The sequence below is a fragment of the Phocoena phocoena genome, chromosome 16 (assembly GCF_963924675.1).
Source record: "Phocoena phocoena chromosome 16, mPhoPho1.1, whole genome shotgun sequence".
NCBI classification, from domain to species: Eukaryota; Metazoa; Chordata; class Mammalia; order Artiodactyla; family Phocoenidae; genus Phocoena; species Phocoena phocoena.
Window position 1 is genome coordinate 55566456 of NC_089234.1, and position 24225 is coordinate 55590680.

A 24225-nucleotide genomic window follows, 5' to 3' on the forward strand; every position below is an offset into this window, starting at 1 on the left:
GGCGAACCTCCTCCCCTCCCGTTCGGGCGGCCTGAGCCCGCGCCCGCTCCAGTTGCTGCAGCTGCTGTTGCTGGCGGCTGCGGGGAGCGCGGGGCGCGCGCAGGAGAGGCTCGGGCGGCGACGAGGAGGAGCCTGAGGAAGCGGGGAGGAAGATCGAGCGAAGGCCGAGGAGGCTCAGCGGCGTGGCGGCGCGGCTTGGGGATCCCGGGAACATGGGCTAGCGGCGGCGGCGGCGGGCCGGGCCGGGCGCGGTGAACCTGCCGGGGCCCGGCGCACACCGGGGCGGCGAGCGGGAGCCGAGCGCAGCCGGGAGAGGAGGGCTGGCGCGGGGGCGCCCGGGAGGGGGCTGATGAGGCATTATTAACGAGTCGCCGCCTAATAAGCCCAGAGCGGCGGGCTAGCTGCGCGGGCTGCGTGCGGGGAGGGGTCCCGGGCCGGAGCGCGGCGCAAACGCGTGGCGCACAGCGGACGGGCGGCGCGGCGCGACGCGGAGGGCAACCGGCAGGCGAGCAGAGCCGGCGCGGGCCCGGGGGCGGACCGCAGCGCCCCCTCGTTCTCGGCGCTCTGGGCCCGCGCAGCCCGGGGTTAGCGGGGCTCGGGCCGGGGAGGGGAGCTGCCCGCGCGCTCCGTCCCCCTCCCCCCTGGGCGGGCGGGCCGGCGGCCGGGGGGAGGGCGGGCGGCGGCGGCGGCCCGCTGTATATATCTCCGCGCACCCCGCCAGGTCGCGCACAGCTCCCCGAGCCCAGGCGCCTCCCCGCCCCCTCCCCGCGCTCCGCGGCGGCGGCGGCGGCAGCAGTAGCAGCAATATGGCTGTTGATGGGTGTTCGGGGTGGCGCTGGCGGCGGGAGGAGCTCCCCCGAGCCCCTGCGCCGGCTGCCCGTTGCTAGCTATGGCAAATGGTGGCGGCGGCGGCGGCAGCAGCGGCGGCGGCGGCGGCGGCGGCGGCGGAGGCAGCACTCTTAGAATGAGTAGCAATATCCACGCGAACCTTCTCAGCCTAGACGCGTCCTCCTCCTCCTCCTCTTCTTCCTCCTCCTCTTCCTCCTCCTCTTCCTCCTCGTCCTCGGTCCACGAGCCCAAGATGGATGCGCTCATCATCCCAGTGACCATGGAGGTGCCGTGCGACAGCCGGGGCCAGCGCATGTGGTGGGCTTTCCTGGCCTCCTCCATGGTGACTTTCTTCGGGGGCCTCTTCATCATCTTGCTCTGGCGGACGCTCAAGTACCTGTGGACCGTTTGCTGCCACTGCGGGGGCAAGACGAAGGTAACGCGCGCCCCGGCGCCTTCCCCCTGCGCCAGCCCCGCCGCTTCTCGGCGTCCCCTGCAGCCCACCTCCTCGCTTCTCACAGCGCCGTGCCTCCCTCCATCCCTGCCTGCCTTCCCCTCGCCGCCTTCCCTTCCCTCCGCTCTCCTGGCGCCCGCCTGTTGGGGCTTCGGGCGGCGCGCCGGGGGTGAGGAGTTGCCCCCAACCGGTGCGCTCCGGGACGCGGACGCCCAATCCCGTCCCCTTGTTTATTGTAGGGTTGTTTGTGGCTGCGGCTGGGGCCAGGGTGGGAGGTAGGGAGAGCCGACTCGTCGGGCACCGAGCAAGCTGGGGGCCGCTCGGTGCGTGTTCCGCGCGGCTCACCTGCCCGGGCTCGGCTCCTTGTGGTGGGCGAGGGGGAGCACGTCAGCCCGCACTTTAGAAACCTGTTGGGGAGATGAGTTCGTAAAATCAAAAGGGCAGGAAAATTCTTTGAGAAAGGGAGGACATCTTTTGGACTAGGGAATCCCAGGGGAGGAACATGACCGGAGGACGTGCGGGGGACCTGGAGGGGCGAGAGAAAGTTGGGGAGGTGCATCCCAGTTTTGGAGGCAACCCGCGGATGCTGCCACTTTAGGAATGTGGCGAGGTCGCAAAACTGATGTTCCCTCCCTCTCCTACTGTTGGAGCAGACCCCCACCGCAAGTTCTTCGGCATCTGTATTCTCGCTCTCCTGCCACCGCCTTCAGGTCCCCGGAAATGCCCCCGGCAGCGTGGAGCTAGAGCGGGAGGTCCGCCCGAGAGCCCGCCGAGGCCGAGGTTTTCACGCGAGCCTCCTCCCCGACGCTTTTGAGGTGGCTGGATGTCGGCTTTAAACTATTCCTGGCGCAGAGACGCCCACCAGCACCGAGGCTCACTACACCTTATGTATGGTTGCTAGGCTGACTGCCTGGTTTGTCGCCATCGTGTCCCTAGAGATGTCCTCTTCCCCCCCCCCCCGCTCCCCCCCCCCCCCAACTGGCTGAAGGTGAGAGGTGGCGGGCAGTTTTTCATAGAAAACTGCAGGATAAAAAAGAACTGGAAAAAAGAGTGACCAAGCTGATTTCTGTTTGACTAATTTTTAACCTAGGGGACTAACCAGCGCCAGCATTTTCAGAGGGAGGGAAGCTCAAAGGGGGATAGGGAACAGTGCAAGGCCGTGGCACATCTCCGTGGGAATGCTCACACCTTTTCTAATAAAGTTAATCCGAGGACACCTCAAACTTCCACGGGGCACAGCAACTTGTAGCAGCCTCCTTAATTGCTACGGGGAGGGAGTAGGTAAGATGGGGGCTCTGGGTGACACACAAGGGTGAAGGGAAGCTCGTGCGCTCGCTCTCTCTCTCTCTCTCTCTCTCTCTCTCTCTCTCTCTCTCTCTCCTGATCATTAATTATACATTGTGTTGGGTGCTGGAGCTCAGCTGTGTTTTGTGGTAGCACATTTGTGTTTTGGAAAATACTGGTGTGTTGGAAATAAGGGAGAAAAATAAAAGCCATCATTCGCTTCCTCTTCCTCCTCCTTCTCCAGAGACCTCCAGATGTTAGTCAGTCAGTTTTCTCTGGAGTTACCTTCTTGGCCATAGCAGTTTCTCCTTACTTGTCAAGGTGCAAAACCACCCACATTCCAGAGAAGCCATTAGGTTAAGCAAAATCCTAATCCCGAGACCCCCTAGACCCAGCCCCTTGCCTAGCCCTCCTGACCAGTGCTTATTCATATAGCCTTCTTATTCACACATTCCCTCTCCTCTGCCTCCCCACCAGTCTTTAGTCTGCGAGTGTTTTTCCTTTACTGCTACCCTTAGAGGTAGAACTTGTAGTTGCATGCATCTCAAACGTTTTCTAGACTGAGTGATTTGGGGGAACTTTTTAATGATCTCCTTATCCTTCAGGAACTGGGCAGGCTAGATCACAATGAAAACTTTTTTTTCAGTGAGTCAAAATAAGTTTCAGTGTTTTTGTGATCCTGGGGTTTTAAACACAGCTTCTAAAGTCTTTCTACTCTAGGGGGTACATCAGTGCTACTGCATTGCTTCTGATGAAATGCTGATTGGATCGTTCACATAAAGAGTCTGTTTCTTAAATGATGACCAAGCGTAACCTCTGTAAGCTTTCTCAAGAAAATACGTTTTTGGCAATGATCATTAGAAAAAAAAAACAATCCCTAGATATCAGGCTATATTTTGTAGCTCCAAGACATGCCGAGTTGACTAAACTGGAACTTTCTACGAAGAATCATCTGGGATGAGAGATGCTTGCAGTTGGTTGGGAAGATGTGAGGCCAGTATAGAATGAGATCACGTCACTTTTGGTACCATTAGAGTCCCCTTTAAAACATGCCCAGAATCTCTTAATACTTGCCCCTTGATTTGCTCAATTGAATAGTGTGTGTAGCCATCTCATTTTGACCAGTAGTAGTTACTTAGGCCTTTTATAAGCTTTTCTTTCTACTCTTGAGGTCTGTAGTTTTTACTGCAATCATTCTTTTTTTTTTTTTTGTCTTTCATTTTTGCTTTCCAAGTATTTGGTAGTCATCAAGACACTGTTCAGAAGAATGCATTTGGCTTCAGTTTGGAATCATTCTTTTAGTGTTGGGTTTCTCAAGCAAACTAAGGCTGCTTTTCTTTAGTATTCTACCAGCCCTCAGATATATTCACCCTGATCCTGGTTCAGCCCCAAGATGGTTTGACCCGGAGCTAGGGTCCAGAGGAAGGCTGGTGTTTTTAGCATCTGAAATTCTAGGGGAATACGTTTCAGCAGGAACTCCAGAATCACAAGCATTTGGCCTCTGGGACTGCACCATCCTTTCTGATTAAAGGAACCTGAAACTGGATGTACATCATGAGACATCTCATCCTTAGTTCCTCTGGCCTCCGAATTGCAAATCGTGAATGACTTTACTATTCTGAAAAGAATAGTTATGTGGATTTCTTTAGGAAAGAAAGAAGAAAGAGAATCCCATTTTCCCCCAGTTGGGAATTTGGGCACAGTCATTCCAGTACTATATTCTTTGCTGTACTTTTTCACATCATTTTTCTTTCTCTGTTGGGTTTCATCAGAGCCCTCTCTTTACTTGGCCGTGACGTTTCAAGGTCTAAGCCAGTCGTAGACTGTAGTGAACAAGGAGCGGCTCTGGCAGCCTGAAGAAGGTTGTGACCTTGAAGAAGAAGATTAACCTCTCTGGTCTCTTTCCTGGTGTGCAAAATGTGGGATTGAATTCTGTGAGTGCTAATGTCCCTTCCTGCCCTGGGACTCAGTGGAAGACAGTAGAAGGAGTTGGTGATCTATGGGTAAAGTTTCTAGCTCAGAACGTGTTCTGTAACTCTCCAGCCTCAGAGTGCTTATGTGTCTTTATTCCCATCTTCTTCTCTTCCTCCAGCCCACAGTCTGCTTTTCTTTAAATGCCTGGGGAAGCTGAGGCCAGCTTCCTGTGGAGCTGTGGTTTGCTGTGGGTCCTAGACTCATCCTGCTCTCAGGTGGAGCTGTCCTCCCTGTAGAAGTTTGGAATTGATTAAGGTTGGTCTGCATATAATGAATTATGGAGGTTTGTCTCCACGGCTGTGTCTGAGAAAACAACACGTTTTCTCTGTTAGACTCGTGACTAATATAAACATCAGATCCCGTTTACGGCTTGGTAATTACCCAGGGTCTGGCCTGACGCATCATCCAATCAGGGCTGGAAACTTCAGTGCCTCAGAATTCTTGATTCCAGATTGGCCCTGGTGCCTCATCTCATCCTGGAGATAGTCTGCATCGGACGAACTACAGATGTTCCTTCGGATCACTTGGAGGGGAGTGGTGGCCTTGGAGAAGTGCTCAGGTCCCAGGCACAGGGGAGTTCCAGGTGACCTTCCCTTGTCCTGAGAACTTTTGCTTCTTGTTCCTGGCTCCCCCTGTGGAAATGCACACTTCCGTAGAGATGCTGCAGTCAGACAGACCTGAGTGCAAATCATGGATTCCACACTTGTTAGCTGGGCATCTGTGGCTGGCAGCCCTGTTAAGCATGGTTTCTTCACATGTAAGAAAAGCGTAATGATGCTTACTTTGTAGAATTCTTTTTTTTTTTTTTTTTTTTTTTTTTGCGGTATGCGGGCCTCTCACTGTTGTGGCCTCTCCCATTGCGGAGCACAAACTCCGGACGCGCAGGCTCAGCGGCCATGGCTCACGGGCCCAGCCTCTCCGCGGCATGTGGGATCTTCCCGGACGGGGGCACGAACCCGTGTCCCCTGCATCGGCAGGCGGACTCTCAACCACTGCGCCACCAGGGAAGCCCCTGTAGAATTCTTATAAGGAGTGACGATGCTGGGTATACAGCACCCAGGAAATGCCTGGCACTTAGCAGGCCTGTAAATGGGAGCTATCATAGCTCCACAAAGTGGCAGGTTTTAAATTTTCTCCTTGATTCCTTGAACTTTTGGCCCTGGAAGGGCACAGACTACAACAAATAGAACTTTTGAACCTAAAGGGACCTCTAGACCCTGGAGTCAATTGTCCTTGGGTCAAACAACCAGTTAGGGTCAGATTGAGATTTGGGTTCATAGATCTTGGCTGTTGCAAGGCTGGCAGGTCGGGGAGGGGCAGCCTAGGAAGGCTCCATGGCTGAGGGCTTGGCAGGATGACTAGTGCTCTGATGGCGGGCAAGTCAGTGGGTGAGCATTGTCATCGTGGGGCTCCAGGAGCTGCAGACCTAGCAGAAGTGGAAGGTTTTGTGGGCAGGTGTGGCTGTCTAATGTCCCTTGAGAAAGGATGAATTCCACTCCTGTTCTCCCCAGGCCAGAGCCCACAGACCTGTTCCTCTGACAATGGAACAGTTTCCCCGCCAGGGTGCTCTCTCCTCAGACCAGCTTTACCCTGATCGCCTCCAGAGTAGTATTTCCCCAAGTGTGTTCTGTGGAGCATTTGCCCTTGCAGTTACCTTGTGAAACAAAATTGTAAGTCAGGGCATATCTGCAACCCCCACCTTGGAGAGTCACATCATGTTCTGGGAGAAGTCCCAAGGGAGAGGAATTGGTTAAACTGCCCTTGGCCGTGCTCACTTTGAGCAACAGGGCCTAGGTGTCACGCTCGCCATGTAGCACCCAGAAGTCAGCCTGTGACCTTGGGCAAGGACGTCACCACTTTGTGCCTCAGTCTCCTCATCTGTAAACCGGGGGTCCTCATAGAGCTCAGCCCTTTGGGGTAGGTACTCGCAGGGACCCCACTCTATAGCATTTCCTAGGAGGATACTGGTGACTGCAAGCCACGCGCTGGCTCTATTTCCGGGTGCCCAGGGTCCTTGTCCAAACATGCATCAGGAGGAAAGCGAGAGCTGCCCTTGTGTTTGGCCTGGGGGAGAAAGGATTCCAAGGGCAAGGCTCACCGCTATCTTCTTCCCTGGATGGGGACATTCACTGTGTCCCTGGTACAGAGAGTGCTTGCTGTGGGTATCTCTTTCTGACCAGGGCAAAAGGAGCCTGGTGCTGAAGCAGTCAGGTTGGTGTTGGATTCCAATGCCAGGACCTCCTTCCCAGTGTGGGCAGCAGCGGTGTCCCAGCTCACAGTGGCAGTGACCGTGCTAGCCTGCGAATCACAGCAGCCAGCTCCACCTTCCTGGGACTTCAGAGCTGTGGAGCCCCTGCAAGGACACCTCTGTGGTTCTGGTGAGAAGGGCGGTGTTTGTGCCGTGATGCCGCAGCTCCTGGAGCCCTGCAGGGAGCATTGGTCTCCATGAGACCTGCTTGGGGGGCAGGGAAGGTCAGCGTCCCCCAGGACCTCTGAAATCACACAGCCTTTCTGTGCACCGCAGGGAGCAGATCAAGAGAGTGCCCTTTTTTTGAGATGCTTCTGAGTGGGTGGAACCCTGGCCCTGGGCACACGGAGAAGGAAGCTCAGGGGCCCCAGCCTGAGAGGCAGGGGTGTCCCAGCACTGCGGGGAGAAGGCTCAAGGGATGTTCAGTTGGGGTATTAGATCTCTCCCTGCCATGGCCAGAGAGCATCTTAGTCCATCTACCTCTGGGGCCTCGCGCACGTTTACACGTACACGCATCGTACACGCATCACCTGGAGAGCCCTTAAAATGCAGATTCTGATTCAGAAGGTCCAGGGTGGGGCCGGAGACTCTGCATTTCTGACAAGCCACAGGTGATGCCGATGCTGAGCAGACCATGCTTCGAGAAGCAAGGATCCGGTCCCAGCCTCAGTCTCCAGGCGGTCTCTCTCTGAAGACAGGGCTATTTTTAAATATGGAAAGTCTCAGCTCTTCAGCAGTGGGAAGGGATGAGAAGAGGAAGGTTCCCTGTGCCAGGACAGCCAGGTGGAGAAAACTCAGCTCAGGCCTGTCCGCGTTGCTGCCGTTCAGTCTGGGTGCTCCCTGCTAAAGCTGATTGTTCGGGTGTCTGCTCCCTAGGAACCCACAGCGCTGTTGGTTTGGGGCTGGGTTGTGGTGACCAGGGCAGCATCCTGCAGATCTATGGGGGTGTGGTCTGTGCGTCGCCCATCAGGCTGTGGGCTCTCCCTCGTGCCAGTGGGTCACGCTGCAAGGGGACTTTCCGCAGTCCCGGATGGCAACTCAGCCAAACCACCTTCTTGCAAAATTAGAGGCTCGTGGTGGAGCCAGGGCTACACTGGGGCGATGCTCCGGGAAGCCAGCTGTTGGCCGCTCCCTCCGGGATGTTTGAAGTCAGCAGGCAGTAACACTGCCAGCCTGATTTTCCATAGGGACCTCGGTGGGCTTTTCCAAGCGGAGGGATGTGAAAGGATTGGGCTCAAGACCTGATCACAGAGTGGGGAGAGACGGGCGGCACTGTGCTGTACCACCCTCCAGTGGTACTTCTCGAGAATCCCAGCAGGTGCAGCTGGAAGTAGCTCCTTTTCTCAACATACCGTCAGGGGCTTTTTTCTGGAGATGTGCGTTTGGGGTTGTTCCATCGTCAAAGGGGAGAACCTGGAATAAACATTTATCATGAGCATCGTCAGCTTAAATGAAGGACTTAGCGTGATGCCCGGCACACAGTAGGTCCTCAAATACGTCTTGTGGTTAGTAGTGTTGTTGTTTTGGCTTTTATTACATAGGGAATTCATCCTCTGTTCCAGGAACCAAGCTAGGGGCTAGGGATAAAAATAAGACCCAGTTTGTTTGATGGAAGGGATGGAAAAATTCAGTTATCTTCTCATGTCGGTCTGCAAGTTGCCTGCAAACCCCCTGAGGGCAGGAACTGAGTCATATAAATACAAGCACAGATATATGTTGGGAGGGCCCTTCCACAGTGATCTGTGGGAGGCTGCGTGGCAATGTTGTAGGTGCAAATACATTTTGCTGCTCTTTTGGGTAATTTGTTAGACGCTATGGAGAAACTCTGGGTGAAAGGGATGGGCTTGAGTCATTTCTGGATTTTAATTATTCATGCCACCCCGGTCTCCCCTGACCGGTGGGTAAGAAGAATTTGTTCCCGATGAGCACTTGTCCATGAGGTGGATGAGTCAGGCAGGGAGCAGAAGGACAGCTTCGAAAGAGTGGCTGCTTGAAGATGGAATTTGCTTTGTTTTTGGCATTATTTGGGGCCTTATGTCTAATTGCCAATTTGGAAATGTAATTGGCACTCCAGGTCCAGAAGGGGTTATACTTCACGTTGTCAAGCCGAGCCTCTGAATTGTCTCCCTATAAGATCTCATTACCTGTATGACTAATGCTTCTTTACATGGCCAAAAGCGAAATTATTTAAAACGTCTCATTTACTTGGTATTCTTTATGCTGTTTCATTGGCCTCCCTACCAGGTTTTCCCGGGGACCAGATCCGGTTGACGCTGGGCATTTCAAAGGTAATTAACAGAAACGCCGTGTTCCTTCCTTCTGCTCTTTATCATTTCCTTGATTTCCTTTCTTTCCTGGTGATTCCCGCCAAGTCCAGGAGCAGAGGGACTGAAGTTTGCAGGTTAGTGGACAACAAATAGAGGCTTGATCTCGCAAGCTGAGAAGCACGTGGAGTTGTGACATCATAGGGGCAGAAAGGTACTTTGGGGTCGGGGTCCTACCTCCTCCCCAGCGCCAGTGCTGGGAGCCCTCGGCCCCATCTCCAGAAGGGACAGGGGTGTTTATGGCCTTCTGAGGCCACCATTCCATGGGGCACAAACCCACCTAAGCATGAGTGGAAAGGTCTTTCTCCTTGCACTAACCCCTCTTTGCTTCTCGGCTATTTCTAGGACACACAGAACGTGTCTTTGTAGGTGATAGATTTCAAATTCTAAATCCGGCCCAAGAAGGCCCAGAGCTGGATGGGGTTTAAGTGTCAGCAATGTTCTTGAGATGTAGAACGCCCTTAACTTTTGTCACTACCGTGAAAGCCACCTTCTTCTTCTCTCTCGTGACTGCCCGATGTCCTCCTTCCCCAGAGGCGGTGAGGTTTCTCTGTGCCCTCTTCCCCAGGGTTTACACAGCAGCCCATCCCGGCTGTTGGTTCCGGTGGTTTGTCCTGTGCAATGTGTCAGGTCTTGTCAGAAGGTGTGGGTGAGGATTTGGCCATCCCTGAGCCACTGGGTTGCCTCTTTGTCACTGTAATGTAGCCAGTGATTCCAGAGTTCAGCTTCTTTCAGAGTTTAGTGCTGGGCTTGGCCGAGAGCAGACGTGATTTGGGGGCAGTACCAGGGATCCAGATGTATGTAGAGTGCAGATGCTTTGTTAAGAAGCCCTCACTGGACTCTGCTTTCTAGGTGTTGGCTCTTCCCAAAAGAGAATAGACAGTGAACTTGAGCCTCTTTTTGGATCATTTAAATACAGCTGCTCCTAGAGTTGAAGATTATTCCTCTCCAACTGCTCTTCTTATCTCTTCTCCTCTGGCCTTCTATACACTACTGCTGCCATTTCTCCTATTTTGCTGAGCAGAAAGAAACCAGAAAAGAAAGAGAACATACAAGAGGGGTGGGTGAGGGAGGGCAGGGGGTGAGAGGGAGATGTTGACACAAAGAAAAGTAGAATTTCTCGTCTGGGAGCTGGAGGTTGGATAAATACATAATTGGATGGATATTGTTTTTAGTCCCTTCCGCTTTGTCTTAATGAATAAATCATGACAAGTGACCTCATGCCCAAGGTGTACAGCATTAGCATTATATAAAGACCAATGGGAAGAGTGCTTTCCCTTTTGGAAGAGTTTAGCTTTTCAAGTGAGTTCCCTCTAATGAACTGCTAGCGTGGGGCCTGTGTGGCCCTGTGGCCCAGACACCAGGGGTTATAAGGTTTCTGGGGGCTCTTCCTCTTCGTGTACGTGTTTATGCAGGAGCAGAATTCTTCTCTTTGGGAGAAATTGCTGCATGAGTTTGTTTTCCCTTTACATGACTTTGGAAAGTAGACTTTTTGTGGCTCTGGCAGGGGAAAAAGTAGATGGGCAATGAGTAGCAAATGGAGAACTCAGGGATAAGGGCCCTTAAGGCTCGGAGGAAAGATTTGGAAGATGAAAGAAAGGGCTTATCTGAGGGCCGGGGATTTTCATGACCAACATTAGCTGGCCACCGCTTAATACACCGTTCCTCTTCTTTGTGCACCTGGGAGCACTTTCCTCCCAGTGCTTAGAGGAATTGCTTTAGCTACCCGTAAATTACTGCCGTTTCCCTCATAGATTGTGGCAGCCACAGCTGACCAGGTGGTAAGACTCTTGAAGAGTATAGGAATGGTGTCTCGAGCTGAACCCTTAAGAGAAGTCAATACTTCGCCTGTCTTAAAAAGGAAACCCATTTCTTAAGTTTGTGTGCAACCCTATTTTCCCTGTAAGATCTCTTTTTCAATTTGTGTTTTACACTTTTGTCCTTAGTCCTAAGTGTATATATATATTCACTGTAGAAAATGTAGGCAAGACAGAGAGGTGTTTAAAGAAAAAAAGGACACCTCACGCCCACCAGGATGGCTACTACCTCAAAACCCAGAAAGCAGCACGTGTTGACGAGGTTGCGGAGGAATTGGAACCCTGGTGCACTGTGTGTGGGAATGCACCATGATACAGCTACTGGGGGAAACAGTATGGTGGTTTGTCAAGAAAATTGAAAATAGAACTACCATATGACCCAGCAATTCCACGGCTGGGTACATATCCAAAAGAAGATACTTGCACATCCCTGTCCATAGCAGCATTATTCATAATAGCCAAAAGGTGGAAGCAGCCCAGATGTCCATTGATGGATAAATGGATAAACAAATGTGGTGTTTACCTGCAGTGGAATGTTATCCATTTGGAAAAAGGAAGGAAATTCCGACGTGTGGTACAACATGGATGCACCTGGAGGACATTACGCTAGGTGGACTAAGCCAGTCACAAAAGGACACATACTGTGTGATCCTACAATACTTACATGAGGCACCTAGTTGCACAGACACAGAAGTAGAATGATGGTTACCAGGGGCTGGGGGAGATGGGGGGCGGTTGTTTAATGGATAGAGAATTTCAGTTTTGTAAGACGAAAAGGTTCTGCACAATAATATGGATATACTTAATACTACTGAACTGTGCACTTAAAATGGTTAAGATGGTAAGTTTTATGGTACGTCTATTTTACCACAATTACAAGTTTTTAAAAAAGGAAAAAAAGTCCCTCTAAACCCCACTTCCTGGAGATGGGTTTTCATTCTCTTCAGACATATTCTTCACCGTGGTGCTTGTGTTTGTTGGTGGGGCAGCTGATTTCTTTCCTCTGAGGATTGGGAAATGGCAGTCCCAGGAGAAGTGCCCCCCAGCTGGTCTTGTTTGATTTAGACGGTACCCACAGTGAGAGCAGAAGAACAGATCGAACAGCGTTTCTGCCCATCAAGTCTGGTTCGATGGTGTGTGAAGTTAAAGGACCACTGGATTTGTGATTTTGACATATGAGTAGTTACGGTATCTTAGGCAAGTGATGGTCTCTGGGCCCCAGTTGTGTCATATGTAACATGCTCTCTGATTCAGTGATTTCAATATACAGCCATTTCTTCAATCAGATTTCAGAGCTATCATTTTTACCTGATGAAGAACCCAAGACTAACTTACTCAAGGCAGTGGGCCCAGGGAATAGTTCTGGTGCCTCTATGAATCCCAAGAGTGAAATTTGATTGACATGTCCCCAAAACTTCCATACTGACTTCGATGAGGTGGCATATTTAAGAATTACAGTCTGGGGACAGGGGCCCCATTGGAGATACAGTCAAACTTGTCATTAAGAAAAAAAAAAAACAACTCAAATAGTTTTCTGTGACTGTGCTACTACTACTTTTTTAAAAAATAAATAAATTTATTTATTTATTTATTTGGCTGTGTTTGGTCTTCGTTGCTGTGCACGGGCTTTCTGTAGTTGCGGTGAGCGGGGGCTACTCTTCGTCGCGGTGCGCAGGCTTCTCATTGTGGTGGCTTCTCTTGCTGTGGAGCACGGGCTCTAGGCACGTGGGCTTCAGTAGTTGTGGCATGTGGGCTCAGTAGTTGTGGCTCACGGGCTCTAGAGAGTAGGCTCAGTAGTTGTGGCGTCAGTAGTTGTGGCTCACGGGCTTAGTTGCTCCGCGGCATGCGGGATCTTCCTGGACCAGGGCTCGAACCTGTGTCCCCTGCATTGGCAGGTGGATTCTTAACCACTGTGCCACGAGGGAAGTCCCTGTGCTATTACTTCTAATGACATGGCCACACCCCTATTGAGGTTTTAATTTTAATTTCTGGTTTGGGGGAAAGGTTGAAAAGGTCTTGGATTATAGACTAGACTATAAACAGTACACTATGATAGGTTGGCTTTGTTGAGGTTGGGAATAAAAAGAAACATCTGATTAAAGAGGAGGTCATGCAAATCCACTTACTTTCGTGCTTTTCCTTAACTTGCCCCAAAAAGCAACCCCAGAGCGAGAATGTTCATCACCGCCCTGTTCCACTCCAGCTGCCAAAATCAGCAATAAGATGACCACAGTTTCTGTGGCAAAGGAGAGGGTATCTGATGGGGTCAGTAGCTTCTGAAATACCTGCCTCTCCCGTAAATTGTAAGCAGCCAGCACATCAGACCTGTTGAATAGTCTCTTAGGTTATATAACATGAATCAGATTATGCTACTGGAGAGCCATGTATTTCAACTTGTCACAGCTACATTATGTTAACACTTCACAGATCCACAGAGTGCCAGGTAGTTTTTGGGTGTTATTGAGCAAATTGATGATGATGGTAGGACTTGACGAGGCCCAGACAAAAAATACTGCCTTAGATTTTCTATATTGTAGTTTAATTCTTATTGGAGGGTGCAGACATCCTGCAAGTATTCCTTACCAAATGAACTAAAATTTTAAGACCGTAGTTTTTGTATCTGCAGGACCAAACAGTTGATTTATGGCTATGAACCAGATAGGACAGAGATTTTTGAAAACTCTGGGAAGCTTTTCATTTTCCAGCGACAGGCAATGCAAGCACTGTGTTCTTGATTGGTCCCTTCTTTAAGTCAGGAGCTGAAATGTCATCATGCAGATCTCTCCTGAGTTGCATGGAAACTAATAAAATCACGAAGGTTTCTATTTGTACTCTATGAACACAGACTGTAATGAAACTGAAACCGCTATCTCCAGGGATGATGCTATTTTAAATGCTAGGCAAGGCTTGACAGCAATTTTAGTGGTGAAAAGAGAAGACAGCAAGTGAGCGCTTCCGTTCTTTCCTCCCCTCCTCACCAGTGACTTTTCATCCCTGCTTCTCTTTGCTTCCTGACCTCTGAAAGAATTCGCTTAAAACAGAGACCTGTAGGGCTTCCCTGGTGGCGCAGTGGTTAAAAATCCGCCTGTCAGTGCAGGGGACACAGGTTTGAGCCCTGGTTCGGGAAGATCCCACATGCCACGGAGCAACTAAGCCCACGCTTTAGAGCCTACAAGCCACAACTGCTGAGTCCGCGCACCACAACTACTGAAGCCTGCGCACCTAGAGCCCGGGCTCCACAACAAGAGAAGCCACCGCAATGAGAAGCCTGCGCACTGCAACAAAGAGTAGACCTCACTCGCCACAACTAGAGAAAGCCCGTGTGCAGCAACGAAGACCCAACGCAGCCAAAAATAAATAAATTTGTATAAAAAAGAGAGCTGTAATTGCTAGTACAGCCTGTCTACCACCTGTTTTATTTTTTATTTTTTAAAAATATTTATTTGGCTGCACTGGGTCTTAGTTGTGGCATGCAGGATCTTCTTTGCTGCGTGCAGGATCTTTAGTTGCAGCATGCGAACTCTTAGTTGCAGCATGTGGGATCTAGTTCCCTGACCAGAGATCAAACCTGGGCCCCCTGCATTGGGAGCACAGAGTCTTAGCCACTGGACCACCAGGGGAGTCCCTACCACCTGTTTTAGAAAACAGCACCTGATTCTCAAACATTCTCTCTTGGCCTTTTCTCTCCCTCTTCAGACATCGCATTGATCTCCACACTTACTGGCACTTTTGTTTTGCTAAGTCTTTCTATGTGAACTGGAGTAACTGGCTTTTTAGGGAAAAAAATTAATAAACTCTTGAAAGTAGTTACTATGCCTGAAGCACTCTTTTAAAACTCCTTATGTTTATTATGGTGTTTAAACCTCACACTCCTGTGGAGTGAACACCTTTATGATTCCCAGTTTACAGATTAGAAGACTGAGGCATACATAATACTTTTTTTTTTTTGGATAAAAAACTTTGAGTATTTACTGTGGTTCTTGTAGTTTCTAAGCTCTTTATATTATTTAATCCTCACAACAACCCAGTGAAATAGGTGGTATCATCATCCTCCCTTTACAGGACAGAGGCGTGGACAAGTTGAGTGACTTGCCCAGGGTCGCACACTAGTGAGGGAAGAGCCAGGTGTAAATCCAGGCAGGTGGGCAGTGGAGCTCACGTGTCTTAACCCCTGCACTGTTCACCTACAGTCATACGTCATACCTCCTGTAGTGGTAGGTGGGCTCTGCTCAGCTCATCCCTGCCACGGAGTGAAGGAAACTGTGAAGACATAGGACTGAGGAGAGGAGTCATTGTGTGGAGACTCAGGCATCCATCCCTAGGTGAGATGTGAGATCCCTTGGACAAGTTCAGAGAGTTCTATACCATCCAGATAGAAACGAACCTTAAAGGTTATCTAGTCCTTTTTACTCTCTCTATGCCTTGATTTTCCTTGCTGGAAAGTAGGTTAATTCACCTTTTCTCTACCAGGTAGGCAGGTGTGCTGTGTGCAGTTGTGCAGGTTGCTCACTGCACAACTATAGGGCTGCCATGAGATTCACATCAGATAATACATGGTTGCACTTTATGAACCAGGGCACATATACCATATCCCTGTGCTGGGGGGGTAGGTGGAGGCACAGAATACATATTGGGGCATTTTTCTGAGTATCAGTCTTCCTAGGAGTTTTGGATAAAAACATAGTTTTAATATTAACACATATATGGAAGATATTAGCAGAGTAGGATGCAGAATTCACGTGTATTTTAAAAACCTTGAGAGGTACGTGTGGGGCTACGGGGACACTCGTCATATGCAGAAGAGCGCGGAGCAGTGAAATAGTTTGACACCCACCAGCAAAGGCTTATCAGTAAACTCTGAACGAAGCATCCTTATGTGGAATGATGCCTTATTATTCCCACATGCTATTTGCTCATACCTCAAGCTCCAAAACTGTGTTATTAAAATAATGGAAATTCTATGAAAAGCAAATAAATATCTCTGAATTCCCTGGTCTGCTATAAATAAAGTGCATCTTGAATGTCGGTGGGACAGAGAATTTAATCTGCACACTGAGAAGGAGGTAGTGGTAGCTTACTCAGTGGTTATGAATCTCTCCCTTAGAAAGATCGATTCCTTGCCCCTCTCCTCCTCCACGGCCTGGAAATACATTATTGTATCACATTATGGATTTCTTTCTAGACCATTGGGCATTGTGGCCTTGTGCCTGCCAAACCCCACGCACAGACTATTTGGTAGCGGAGACGAATGGGTCGGTCCACCAATCTTTATTAGCGTGGCTGTCCTTTTTCCACGGATGCAGGGTTGTGTAAGACATCATTCCCTCCTTGGCAACACCAGTAGCCACACTGCATTATTCCAGGGGCACCATTCACATCACAGCCATGCATGATGCCCCTGGAATTGTGCAGTGTGCATCTCGCACGTCCATACACGTGACTTTTCTAGGCCTCTGGCTGGGTGGGTGTAATACACTCACACGAGAAATTAAAAATACAGTACGAGGCCCGTAATTCTTAACGGCCAAACAAGTAAGAGAAACATCAAGAACCTGAGATTCAGGAAGGGTGGAGAACACTGAGAATTGGTCCGAGTGGGGTGGCCAGAGAGAGCCCACTGGGGGTGGGGAAACAGCCCCAGGGCAGGCTGTTTCCATGACTTGTGAGCACTGTGACATAGGAGGCCTCCCTGGCCCCTATGCTTGTTCTTAGCCTGAGCCTTTGAGAAGGGTGAAAGCTCGGGTGCCAGCCCATGAGTGTTCCTAAGGTCCGTGAACAAAGAATAACAAGACCCCGAGGATTTGGAGAAGTCCTCTGTTGCTAGCTGTGCTATTTTTAGCTCCTTCCCACGGCCCCTGCTGTCCCCAGGTGTTGGTCAGCAGAGCATCCTGTGCCTGCCTGGAGGGTGGTAGTGGGAGCCCGGGCCGGCCTGCTAGGCTGCAGCAGTCCAGCCGCCAGGCCTGGTGGCCGGGCTGGATCTCGGAGGCTGGCAGGCTGCTGCTGGTTGTGGGTGAGGAGACTGAACCTGAGTAACCAGGGCCACAGTTCACCGCTCCTCCCCAAACCCTGGTGCGTTGGACAGACTCACGGGCCTGGTGATGGGCTGGCACGGGCGGGCGCTGCTTCTGCTCCGGAGCTGCCTGACCATGGCTGCAGGGTGGCCAGGCCTGGGCGACGTGCCTGGGCTGGGAAATGTGGACACAGTCTGGCCTGTTCCGCGGCTGGTCCAGACGTGGTAGAAGGCTGGTAACGACCTCACGGGTGGCCCGCTCATTCCCTCCCAACTCTGCGCTCTGCCTCCCACGTCCTTCAAAGCTGGCTCATGTGCTGGGAAGGTTAGCTTGCTGGGAAGCCCTCTCTGCTCACCTGAGTCAGGGCTCACCCTCTCTGATCCGCCCACCTTCTCCTCTCCATTGGTGTGAGCATCGTCTATCAAATGCTCTCTGTGGACAGGGCTGGTGGTTTTCCTTTTCTGAGCTCCTGTGCCTCCCCCAGGTAGTCCTGGGGAGTGGGCAGTGCGTGCTGGCTGATCAGTAGCAGTGTGGCCTTCTCTTGTCTTCAGAGCAGGCCCCCAGTGAACCGTGAGTCCTGGTATTCATGCTCTTGGGTAGTGCTTCCTTTTGAATCAGGGCTGGCTCCGTGATTTGCTCGTAATCAGTAGAATGTGGCGGCAATGATCCTGCAACTTCCAAGACTAGGTCAGAAGAACCCTTGCAGCTTCCCTCTTGGCCTCTTGGGACACTGGCTTAGGAGAAGCCAGCCGCCATATAAAGAAGTCTGACTACCCTGAGAGCACCGTGTTATGAGAAGTCCAGGTCACTTGGAGAGGCCTGGAGGATGTGCTGCCTTGTGGGGGGAGAGGGAGACTCTCCAAGGGGCACCAAGGCACCGGACATGGTGGGAAGGGTCCATCTGGAAAGTGAATTGTCCAGCCCCAGCTGACGTGAATCAGAGCTGAGCCAGCCAGTGCATCCCTCCCTGAATTCCTAAAAAGCATTAACAAAATAAATGATTGTTTTAAGCCACTGCATTTCGAGGTGATTTGTTATGCAGCAGTAGACGATGAGAACAAATAACTCCTATTAAAGGGGTGGCCCTCTCTCTGGGTTCCTCTTAGACTTTCTTCCCAAGCTCCCTGCACCCAGCCATATAGGACTTTCTTCACTTCATTAAACTTTTTGTTTCTATACCTCTGGGCCTTCACACATGCCAGCCACTCTAGCTGGAATTCTCTTTCCTTATCCTTTGTCTCCTGTACCACTTAGCTGACTCCTGTTTATCCAGTGATGTGCTGGTAAGCGTTTAATCTCGAGGAGGGAAGCCCTGATTTGTAGCATTCGTCAGTTCCCGTGGTGTAAATACTCTCACCGTGGCTGATTTTAAGATATCAGCATGATGGCACAGAACATGGAGGCAGGTATGTTATCTACCTTATGTGGAGGCTGAAGCTCACAGAGGTTTACTTTCTTCTGTAAATCATGGGCAGGTATGGATTCTGGTCTGCTTGGCCTCAAAGACCATGCTCTTTCCACTCTCCTCCTTTGTTCTCATGAAGGACCTGGAGCCTACCATGAGCAAAGGTAACACCACTGCTGGGCTGTCCCGTTTCTTCTAGACTAGTGGTCCTTCCATTGCTTCTCTTGAGTTGCTGCTGGCTCTTCCTCGTGCTTTCCACACCTAACCAGTCACAGATGCTAATTTCTCTATTGGACCATATTATGGTATCTAGATTCTTCTGTGGTGCATGAAGCACCACACGGAAGCAGTGAGCTAAGAGGGGCCTATGAGTCTACTTTGAGGCTTGATTAACAATGTGTATTAGGCTAGGCCAGCTGCTGTAATAAGCAACCCCACCTGTCAAGGATTTAATACAGAAGTTTATGTATTGCTCATATAAAGTACCATTGATAGTGTATGTGGAGGTTTGGGGGGATGGGGTAGGGACTTGCTCCAAGCAGTCATTCAGGGTTGGCTCCTTAATACCTGTAGACCTGCCATTTCTAGGGAGCCCTGAAGGTCTCTGCTGAACCCCTGCATCCATCTGACAGATGCGGAATGAGAAGTAAGGATCATGAGGTATGGGTTCTGTGAAAGTAGTCCTGGAAGTCACTCACATCGCTTCTGCCCACACAGTCCAGTGGTCAGAACTCTCACATGGTACCTTAACTGCAAGGCATCCTGGGGAATGTAGGGCACCCAGGAGGAGTAGGAAATGGGGCTCCAGAGTGCCACTGGGTGAGAGCTTTTGCTGTCCATAGCTGGCTCTGCCATAATTAACGATGACCAGATGACCATGGCCCAGTAGTAACTCTGGATGTTGATACTGAATATTAATATTCAGTGTTAAAATGGAATATTTAGAATATAATACCGAATGTTAACACAGGGTGCTATGAGGCATCACACACGCTGTTGAACACTCTACGTGCTTTATCTCACGTAATCCTCTCAAAAAGCCTGTGTTGTAGATATTATTACCATTATCCTCATTTTATAGCTGAGCAAACGCTGTGGCTTGCAGTGGGTATAGCGTGTGTCCAAGGGATATCACTTAGTAAGTGGCAGGACTCCATTCAAACTCAGAATTTTCTGGCTTCAGAGTGTTAACTCTTAGCCACTTCCTCGCTGCTCTGGGGTTCCCTCAACTCTCCCCATTCTTGTCCCTTCCTTCAGCTTGTAAGCTATTCTGCTTCCTAAACACCTTCAGAAACAAAGGGACCAAGGGGCTTAAATGCCTCCTCCCTCCACATCCCAAGGAGAACAAAGAGAAAGCCGTCTTGGCCGTCACCAGGTGACATTGGCCCTTGTTCTCCACCAGGGTAAGGGGTGGTGTAAATTGACATACTCCCTATGATGTGAAAGGACTGTCCTCCCCTCAGCTGTCTCCTGCTTTGAGTATTAACCTTGAGGGGCTCTTTGCCTGGAACGTCAAAGGGGGATGAACGTCAGAGGCTGGTTCCCAGGTCCTTTGCCTTCCCCCACCGTGGCGAAGTGCTTCACCCTTGGAAACTTCCCTTTAGCCCATTCCATCCAGTTCAGATGTCATGTTCTAGCAGAGTGAGTTCAGGAGTTCACTGCTGAGACAACAGGGGACATTGAACGTGAGTAATAACCTGAGTGGTGTGGCTGCTCTTGTAAAACCCAATGGAGGGAACCCTCTTGCACTGCTGGTGGGAATGTGAATTGACACAGCCACTATGGAGAACAGTATGGAGGGTCCTTAAGAAACTAAGAACAGAACTACCATACGACCCAGCAATCCCACTACTGGGCATATACCCTGAGAAAACCATAATTCAAAAAGAGTCATGGACCCCAATGTTCATTGCAGCTCTATTTACAATAGCCAGGACATGGAAGCAACCAAAGTGTCCATCGAGAGATGGATGGATAAAGAAGATGTGGCACATAGATACAATGGAATATTACTCAGCCATCAAAAGAAACGAAATTGAGCTATTTGTAGTGAGGTGGATGGACCTAGGGTCTGTCATACAGAGTGAAGTAAGTCAGAAAGAGAAAAACAAATACCGTATGCTAACATATATATATGGAATCTTAAAAAAAAAAAAGGTCATGAAGAACCTAGGGGCAGGACGGGAATAAAGACGCAGACCTACTAGAGAATGGACTTGAGGACACGGGGAGGGGGAAGGGTAAGCTGGGACAAAGTGAGAGAGTGGCATGGACATATATACACTACCAAATGTAAAATCGATAGCTAGTGGGAAGCAGCCGCATAGCACAGGGAGATCAGCTCGGTGCTTTGTGACCACCCAGAGGGGTGGGATAGGGAGGGAGACGCAAGAGGGAAGAGATATGGGGATATATGTATGTGTATAACTGATTCACTTTGTTATAAAGCAGAAAGTAACACACCATTGTAAAGCAATTAAACGCCAGTAAAGATGTTAAAAAAAACCCAAGGGACTGGAACGTACGTGTCCGAATGGACAGCATCTCTCATTCCAGTCAGCTCGATGCAGTTAGCAAGAGCAGGTCCTCTGGAGCCAGACTTTGTGGGCTCAAATCATAGTTCGCTACTTGCTGACTTTTAGACCTTTTATGAATTGCCTAAACTCTCAGAGCCTCAGTTTACTCACCTGGAAAGTGGGACTAGTATTAGTAATCACTTCATGGGGTTGTTGGGAGGATAATGTGTGTTAATTACTTAGAGTAGCACCTGGTACATCACGAGTGCTAGGTAAGTGTTAGTTATTATTGTTATTTCACTTTGGTCGCCTTTGGGAGACTGACTCTCCCTAACATGGACCGTGACAGTCACCTCCTAGGTGGTCACTCTGTTTTCCAGAGGGATGGCTGGCATGTCTGTCCCCCTGCTGGGATGTAGCCTTCCTGAAGTCTGGGACTCTATGCTGTCCATCTTTGCATCTGTGGTGCTTGAGATTGGAGGTCCTATGCAAAAGTTGCCTGAAGTATTGTCCCCATGTTGAGGGTTCCAAGATGACAGGGACCTTTTTATGTTTATCTCTGTTTCATTAGCAACCCACAGCAGTATCCAGCATCACAAAATTCTTCTCGAATAAATGTAGGGCTGAACGAACAATTGGTTACATCCTTACTTGGAAAATGAAGGTCTCCCCTTGGGAACAGGTTGGTGATAGCATCGGTGCGTTCTTTTGAATGTTGCTGGGGTGACATCTCTCAGCATTTGATTTTAGAAAACTGTCCAGGGGAGTTAGCAGGCAAGTATGATGATCAAGAGAGGAAGCCAGTGTGGGTAAGGTATTTCTGGTCTCTCAAATGTATAATTATGATTGCACATAAGAATCTGAAAGTTCTGGGTGGTGTGTACATTACCTCTGTAGGCGATTTCCAAAGAAAAGTTCTGGAAATGCTTTGAGTTTTGGCAGCATTGGAGCAAATGTGTCATTGCCCCTCCCCCCGCCCCACTGCAGAGGGGCAGCACTTTTTTTTTTTTTTTTTTTTTTTTGCGGTACGCGGGCCTCTCACTGTTGTGACCTCTCCCGTTGCAGAACACAGGCTCCGGACGCACAGGCTCAGCGGCCATGGCTCACGGGCCCAGCCGCTCCGGGGCATGTGGGATCTTCCCGGACTGGGGCACGAACCTGCGTCCCCTGCATTGGCAGGCAGATTCTTAACCACTGCACCACCAGAGAAGCCCACAGCACTCGTTTCGAATGTTAACCTTTGGCCTCTTTAAATTCAGGCTTGTGAACTTTATAGCCTAGCCTTGGAGTTGGACAAAGGTGGGCTTGAATCCCAGCTCCACCTTGCGCTAGCTTGGTAGCTGTGGACAATGAACCTTGGCAAGCTCACTCTCTTCATCAGTACAATGTGAGTGTTGAAAATACCTGCCACGTAGGGTTTTTGTGCAGGTTAAATGAGATGATCACCTTGAGCAGTTAGTGCCTCTTAGGTGCTTAATAGATGGCTCCTGTCATGATAAGATGGAATGTTACTTTGACCCCTCTCCTCTATCCGTAGCCATGGGTGGAGATGCCACTGAGGAGGAAGAGACCATTTGAGGGTGCGTGGTAGCCAGGGGCCAGCAGTGAGTACCAAATGAGGGCTGGATGAGACCGTTCCGAGGGTCCCCGGTGTTTTTGTAAGGATTTTGGTTTTGCCTCTATGTGTTCTGCCCTGCACCACCTCTTCCCTCAACCTTAGCAGATGGAGATAATAGCAGAGGGATAAAAGGGATGGAAAGTGTTGGAGGGCCCAGAAGGTGCTTCTACCAGAAGGCTGAGGGTCTGCGAAGAGGCTTTCGAGTCTGGTGGGCTCATCTGTCTTCTCTCCTGGGCAACCTTTCCATCCTGTGAATGCCCACAGGGGCCCAGTGAGCTGTGAATGGACCAGGGAACCTTTGGGGCTGTAAGGGCCAAGAAGAAGACCCTTCTCCAGCCTCAGCCTTCCTGCCAGGGTTACTTGTTATTTGAGTTTCCCCCATTGAGGAACATATGTTACTGCTGCACTGAGGCAGCCCAGGTGCCTGATTTAAGGTTTATATAACCTCAAGTATTTGTCCTCAGGCTTTTTCCTCCATTGGGGATTATGTGTTCTGAGGCACCAAAAACATCTTTCTGTACACCGAGCTCCTCCAGGAAGGCTTCCGGATCGTCTTTCTTTCCCCTCCCATGCCCTCTTATCTCAAGTGTATCCTGCCACAGTCACTCAGTTAAGCAAATAGTTTGTTTTTCGGCAACTTGTCCTACACTGGGGTGGGCTCTGAAGAGGATCCCCCGGGCATCACTCGTGATGGTGCTTCCTTGGGGGAGCCCACAGTTGATTTGGGGCTGAGCGGGGGACGGATATGGGCGTTCTTTCTTCCGCCTCTGCAGTGAGGTGGGAAGGGTGTGGGATTTGGGCGCCAGAACATGGGCTCAGCTCTTGCCTTCCCCACTGATGGGCTGTGTGGTCTCGGGCAAGTTGTCTGCTTTCCCCAAGCCTCAGCTTCCTTTGCTTGTAAGATGAAGACCACAGAGAAAGTTCTACCTAGCAAGTGAGAACTAGTCAATAGAGAGTGGCCGCCATGTTGATTATGGATCCAGGTGTAATGATGTCATTTATCAGAAGCAAATGTATTCAAGCCACCATGAGTCGCCTTGTACAAAGCACTGTGTTAGGTGGGGGATGGAGACCAGCCCCAGAGAATGCCACACTGCTTCCCTTGCCCAGCCCTCTGGCTAGATTTTAAGCTCCTAACTCTTGCCTCTGTATCCCCAGAACCAAGCACGCAGCCTGATACAAGGTGGGCACTTGGTGGAAACTGGCGAATGAATGAACGAATAGGCATTCAGCAAACAACTCCTGATGAGTTTGACCAATAGTGCGCACCGGTTACATTTATATTTAGGGCACTGAGTCTCTTTCTTGTCTGTGGCTTCTTGAGCACGGAGGGTATTTAATTCCCTCTTGAAGCTGAGGTTGAACCTTTCAGGACACCTCCACCAAGAGGAGACAGGCGTTTGTCCAGGTCTGGGTGGTGGCAGGGGGTGGGCGCCTGCGGTGAGCCTTCAAAGGTAGCCTCTCCCCACCCCACTTGCCCGCGGCTTGGCCCGGGGTCCTGAAGTGTCTCACGCCCGGCTTCCCCAGAAGAAAGGGTATTTTGTGTGCTCTGTGTGTGTGTCAGACAGCAGCTTCCCTTCCACAGACAGCCTTTGCCTGTGTTTGCTAAAATGACAAACTCATTCTTTTCTCTCCCTCCTCAACCATCTCCTTTCATTCCCCGCGTGAAGGGGCCTCTGTCAGGCCAGCCACCAGCTCTGGTGAGGGGAGCCGAGCTCCTCGTCACACTGTGCTGGGCAGAATTAC

General features: G+C 50.4%; 1 protein-coding gene across 25 annotated transcripts in view; it reads left to right on the forward strand.

The window, feature by feature from the left end:
• Positions 1-517: 517 nt before the first annotated feature.
• KCNMA1 (potassium calcium-activated channel subfamily M alpha 1) overlaps positions 518-24225 on the forward strand; it is a 752929-nt gene continuing 729221 nt past the window's right edge. For 24 of the 25 annotated variants that reach the window (XM_065894755.1, XM_065894756.1, XM_065894763.1 and 21 more), the window contains exon 1: positions 890-1264. In XM_065894755.1, coding sequence (XP_065750827.1) covers positions 890-1264 — 375 coding nt within the window. Of the gene's footprint in view, positions 1265-24225 lie in introns of all 25 variants that reach the window. The other variant, XM_065894779.1, reaches the window with a different exon arrangement.